This window comes from Nelumbo nucifera, chromosome 2 (genome assembly GCF_055504915.1).
Source record: "Nelumbo nucifera cultivar China Antique chromosome 2, China Antique-T2T, whole genome shotgun sequence".
NCBI lineage: Eukaryota > Viridiplantae > Streptophyta > Magnoliopsida > Proteales > Nelumbonaceae > Nelumbo > Nelumbo nucifera.
In genome coordinates this window covers 80,347,413-80,353,558 of record NC_142650.1, presented here as the reverse complement: position 1 = coordinate 80,353,558, position 6,146 = coordinate 80,347,413, and the positions used below count along the sequence as shown (strand labels likewise).

The 6,146-nt window shown below is 37.9% G+C and overlaps 1 protein-coding gene across 1 annotated transcript; it reads left to right on the top strand.

The window, feature by feature from the left end:
• Positions 1–668: 668 nt before the first annotated feature.
• On the top strand, positions 669–3,969 carry LOC104587798 (tubulin beta-4 chain-like). Its single transcript, XM_010245521.3, has 4 exons — positions 669–822; positions 1,002–1,400; positions 1,899–2,168; positions 2,964–3,969. Exons 2-4 carry the CDS (start codon positions 1,007–1,009, stop codon positions 3,641–3,643), a joined length of 1,344 nt encoding a protein of 447 aa, XP_010243823.1. The 5' UTR covers positions 669–822; positions 1,002–1,006; the 3' UTR covers positions 3,644–3,969.
• The last annotated feature ends 2,177 nt before the right edge of the window (positions 3,970–6,146 follow it).

Sequence of the window (6,146 nt, the reverse complement as noted above, 5' to 3'; positions counted from 1 at the left end):
CCCGTCTTTGTCCCCGTCCCCGCTAATGTGGACAAGATTATCCTCATTCCCCGTGATTTTTTTCTAATGTTAACTATTTTGTTTTTATTTTTTATTTTATTTAAAAAATAAAAATAAAATAATTAAAATTTACAATTCTATTAGAAAAGATGCAAATATATCCAACCATATTTTGTTTTTATTTTTTATTAATATAGGCGATCGGGATCCTCACTAACGATATGAAAATTTGCCCATCCCCAACTCCGTGAGAGGAAATCATCCCCCATCCCTGCTGCGTTAGGAGCGGACCACCACCGAAATCGAAAAAGGGGGGAAAATTGCATCCTAGGGAGTTGTTCTCAATACACCGCTCGGATGGGTTGTAGGGTGCGAGTGGGGGCGCTGATGCGAATTCGTCGAGTGATTGTAAATCAGCAAATCAAGGATATTTCAGTCAATTTGTACGGAGAGAATATTTTTCATTTTCTTTGTTCACTAGTCTCGAATTTTGAAAACAAGAGCAGTTTTTTCTATTCATTCGAAGGAGAATCTACGCCGTCCCATTTTAACATCCAACGGCATCAAACGGTCAACAAGAAAAGGAGGGAAAGAATGCCGACCGTCTGATCATACTGAGTTGTCCTTCACTCACCTGTATATATTTCTAGGGTTCTATTTTTTCTAATTTCTCATCCCCGTCTCCCCTCTGATCGAGCTCCTTTTCTCCTGCTTGATCGTCGGAGTATCACCGGAAACTCTGTACTTCTCGTCTCCTCAACTTCAAGTTGTTCCATCCTTCAGTGACTGTCTTACCGGAAAATTTTTTCTCATTTGTTACAAGTAAATCTCCCAACTCCGTCGCTTCATTTCTTGCGGTGGTCTCAAATTTTGAAAGCTTACTTGGCATTGCATTGCTGATATCGAATCTGATCTTTAGATTGCCGGAAGCATTTCAATTAGATTTCGTGCATAAGCTTTCATTTCTTCACTAATTTTTGAAATTTGGTTCTTGATTTCAGGAAAGATGAGAGAAATCCTACATGTTCAGGGTGGACAATGCGGTAACCAGATCGGGTCGAAGTTCTGGGAGGTGGTTTGCGATGAGCATGGCATAGATCCAACCGGTAGGTACACTGGAACATCCGATCTGCAGCTTGAGCGCGTTAATGTCTACTACAACGAGGCTTCTTGCGGGAGGTTCGTCCCTCGTGCGGTGCTTATGGATCTGGAACCCGGAACCATGGACAGTGTACGAACCGGCCCTTACGGACAGATCTTCCGTCCCGATAATTTTGTTTTTGGGCAATCTGGTGCCGGTAACAACTGGGCGAAGGGACATTACACGGAGGGAGCGGAGCTTATCGATTCCGTTCTTGATGTCGTGAGGAAGGAGGCTGAGAACTGTGACTGTCTTCAAGGTATAATTACCTAATCATCTGCGGTTTTATTTCATCTATTGAATTTTACTCGTCTTGATCTGGTAAAAGCTTGATTCATTATTTTTTCTTGTCCTGCTGTTGATTATCTCTCTGAACTGCATTGTTTTTCCCCTTTGTTTATTGTACCTTGATGTTTTGTTTTCATCATTTTTCAATATTATCTTTCGAATGGGAAAACCTGATTACGAAGCTCTTAGTCTTACCGACTTTTCGGTACTATAATTTCCATTTTTTGTCAAATATCTCTTTTTTTCGCACTGGGATTAGGATGTATGATTTTGAAAAAAAACTGGATAACTGCCGTTTTCTTTGGCGTTTAAGAGTAGCCTATTCTCAGTTTCGCATTTACTTTTCCCTCTTGTTATGATGGATGTGGTTCGTTCTTTTAAATTCGCTTCTATCAAGATTTTTTATACCATGGAGATGAAACTCTGCTTATTGTTTGCTCTTTGTTCTAATTCTTTTAAACTTGTACAGGATTTCAAGTTTGTCACTCTCTAGGTGGAGGAACTGGTTCTGGCATGGGTACTTTGCTCATTTCAAAGATCAGGGAAGAGTACCCTGACCGGATGATGCTCACATTTTCTGTCTTCCCCTCCCCAAAGGTTTCGGACACAGTGGTTGAGCCATACAATGCAACCCTTTCTGTTCATCAGCTCGTTGAAAACGCAGATGAGTGCATGGTTCTTGATAATGAAGCTTTGTATGATATTTGCTTCAGGACTCTCAAGCTTACTACTCCCAGCTGTAAGTGATTAAGTGTACCTTGTCCACATCTGTCATCTATTATACCATGTACTTCTTTGCCTCAGTAGCTATGAAGAAACTTATTACACTTAGCTGCGCCATTTTGTTGGTGAAATTTAGTGGCATCTTTTTTTTTTTCGTTAAAAAGTGGTATCTTAACTTCCACAAGAGAATCATATTATATTTTGATGATGACTTTGGCTAAAGGACGCAATTATGGATTCTTCGTCCAATCGTTGGCTAAAATTTGTTGTTTCGTGTCCTTGTTATGTATTCTATTTTCAATTTGTATTTTGTCGAATGTTATTTCTCATCTTTGTGAGTTAAATCACCGTTCAATCGTTGGTATTACATGAATGATGTTAATGTTGACCATGGTTTAACCACTGATGGATGGTGGGACCTTCAGGCGTAATTGTATATCACTAGTTATTTCTGTTTGGTTGGCTTCAGGGTATAGAAGATGATTTGGTATTGCGAGAATACCTTCAGGCCTAGTAATTTGACAATCTCTAAGCTTTTAACCGCAGTGGTTGGTACCGTATCCATACCAAATTGTTCCTTGAATAGATCACTGAGATAAAAAAAAATGTCTCAATCATTTTTTTGGTGTTAGTTATCTTCTATTTGATGAATTGGAATAATTTCATGATGTCCTGTCAAAAATATTCTTCCATGATTGATGTTTTGTTACAGTGAAATCGTTGTTTTGTAAGTGAGGTTTTTCTCTCTCAATTTTTTTTTCATGTTTACAATGGTTAACAGTAGTTTATTGTCCTTGTATCTGATTTTCAGTTGGTGATCTGAACCATTTGATCTCTGCAACCATGAGTGGTGTTACCTGCTGTCTCAGGTTCCCTGGGCAGCTGAACTCTGATCTGAGGAAGCTTGCCGTGAACTTAATTCCATTCCCCCGTCTCCACTTCTTTATGGTTGGATTTGCCCCCCTGACCTCACGAGGTTCTCAACAATATCGGGCTCTGACTGTCCCAGAGTTGACCCAACAGATGTGGGATGCCAAGAACATGATGTGTGCTGCTGACCCTCGCCATGGCCGCTACCTTACTGCCTCAGCTATGTTCAGAGGTAAGATGAGCACTAAGGAAGTGGACGAGCAGATGATCAATGTGCAAAACAAGAACTCGTCCTACTTTGTGGAGTGGATTCCAAACAATGTTAAGTCTAGTGTCTGTGACATTCCACCAAGGGGACTGTCAATGGCATCTACCTTCATTGGAAATTCTACTTCAATCCAGGAGATGTTTAGGAGGGTGAGCGATCAGTTCACGGCAATGTTCAGGAGAAAGGCTTTCTTGCACTGGTACACTGGTGAGGGCATGGATGAGATGGAGTTCACAGAAGCAGAAAGCAACATGAATGACCTTGTCTCGGAGTACCAGCAGTATCAGGATGCAACTGCTGATGAGGAAGACGATTACGAGGATGAGGATGAGGAAGGTCTGCAGGAGATGTGAAGAACCGAACCAGAAAATGAGCGTCTTTAAAGTTAAACTCTAGTGCCCTCTGCGTTGTGAATTGTGCCTTTTAGCTTTGTCTACTCGATGTTCACTAATTATCAAGTGCTTGGAATATTTGATTTCATCTGCATGGGGAATGGGGATGACTGCTTACCCTGCCCGGAATATTAAAAGGTTCTCATCTTTTCTATGCTCTTTGGTCGCAGGCGATATATGTAAGAAAGTTAAAACCTGTTTTCTTTTGATACACCTTATTTTAAAACATCACTTGCACTAGTGTGTATCATTTATATTTATTAAAGTTACTCGTCCCAAATTCATCATCTTTAAGATCTTATCATTTGGTTTGTGATATAAATTCGTTTGTTGCTTTTTTTTTTTGTTTTGCTTACCCGCACGTTGGTCGGGCTTGGTCATGTAATTAGGCCCGCGAGCCTGACATCGGGGGCCTAACACAATGAGTTCGATTGTGTTTCGGGCCAGGCTTGGGATTTGTCAAAAAAGGCCAATCCGACCCAATTCAGCATTTTATATATTTTATAAAATACATAATATGTATTTTATATATTATATAAAATATTTAAATATTATAATATTTATTGAAATATATATTTATAATTTATACATATTTTATTTTTTTCTTTATAATTTCTCTCTCTCTATTCAGTCGCTTCAGTAATAGTAATAGCATGGGCTAAATTTTTGACTCGGGCCTAGGCCTAGGCTTTGGGCTTTTTATGAGGGTTGGTTTCGGGCTTAAGTTGTAAGCCCGATGGTTGGGTCGGTCTTGGGCTCGGGCTCGGGCCTTAGAAAAATATGTTAATACAGAATGAAAGCTTGGCCCAAGCCTGACTTGGCTCGGCCCATGAATAGGTCTAATAACTAGCAGTTATTTTTTAGGGGTAGCTTTGTAGTGGTGATTGTGTTGAACTTTCATTTGCAAAAATTCTGCCACTGTTAGAAGCATCCTGTCTGTTTTCAACTTTTATAATTTTGCTCTCTTTTATCATACCTCTTAGAGTTGAGACCCAATTTTTGATTTTTTAATTCTTTTTTTTTCTTAAGATAATGATTTGCTATCTCCTTGGCCCAAAGGTTTTCATTTCTTTTTTTGTCTTCTTTCTTAATTTGGGAAAAAAGATTCTTTTGAGTCAAAAAGAAATCTTAAAACAAATGAAAAGAGTTCTCTTGGTAAAGTTTTGAAAAGAATTGAAGAACTGAATCAAACCAGATTCAAATGTCACCAAATTTGAAACCAAGATTCGAAATCAAATGTGATTGATTTGATTTTGGTTTCAAATCTGATTTGAATATGGTTGTGCAAATTTGGTTTCAAATCTTGCATTGAATCAGACTTGAAATCAAGTTCATCTTTAGTTAGATTTTCGTTCAGGAATGCAGTTTTGATATTCATTTTTTAAATATCGTAGTTATGGTGTGATGTTACAGATAGCAGGATCCTAATAGATTTAAGTATGATCACGGACGAAAATGTTTTTTCATAGTCGATTTTCTCTTTTTGAGTGTACATTTTCACCACAAGATGAGCCTTGTAAGTCTCAATCTTACCATTGGGGCTTTTTTTTTCTCTTATATATTCATTTGCAACTAATTACTTTTACTCCAGGGATGAATCTACTAGAATTCAGACTCTATTGGTTTTAATTGAGTCCATCTCATCTTTCATGTCATGTATCTACTTAAATGAATCTATATCCAATGTAGCTTTCGTATAAGTCATGAGATCTTTACTAATGATTTGCAAAAGTCCCTAAGTAGAGTAACTTCTCCGTCACTAAGTTTTCTATGTCTTAAATATCTGTAATGTGTTACATGCATGAGTAGAAGCCCTAGTGTCAATACATCAGGAATTAGAAATAACCAACAAATTGGTCTATATGATAAGATTCAAAATTATATTGCTTTTTTATTTTTAGATATTGAGGACAATTACTCTTTCAGTGGTCGATCTGTTTGCAAAAGTGACATGCATCAAATGTCGTCATTCTTTTGCCTTTTAACCTTGTTAACATTTTTTTGAGGTTTCTTTTGTCTTTTTCTTTTTCTTTCCCGAATTGCCATCTTTAACAAGTATGACTATCGATTTGTTCTTAATCAGTTTTTTAGCCCTCTGCAACATATTGCTGAGTTTCTGAAGGCTAACATTTATCTTATTCATCTTATAGTTTATGATAAAATGATTTAAGGATGGAGGTAAGGAGTTTATGATGTTATCAATATTGGTGACATGATCAAACCCTGACCCGAGAGCCTCCAGTTCATTGATGTAGCACATCATCTTTAGGCAATGGTCATGAACCATTTGGCTCTATCATTTTAGCGGTTATAAACAACTTTAGGACATTTTGTCGTATAGAACGATTCTACTCTTCATATATTGTTCTCAAACTATCTAGGATATCGTTGGATACTTTGATTTGATTGAACCGTCTCTATATCGGATTGTCGAGGGAGGTTATGATGTAGCACCGGACAAGAG

Coding starts and splice junctions, on each gene's coding strand:
- LOC104587798 (XM_010245521.3), top strand. CDS start 1,007: ATGAGAGAAATCCTACATGTTCAGGGTGGACAATGCGGTAACCAGATC. Junction 1,401..1,898: donor GAACTGTGACTGTCTTCAAG/GTATAATTACCT, acceptor AAACTTGTACAG/GATTTCAAGTTTGTCACTCT. Junction 2,169..2,963: donor CAAGCTTACTACTCCCAGCT/GTAAGTGATTAA, acceptor TCTGATTTTCAG/TTGGTGATCTGAACCATTTG.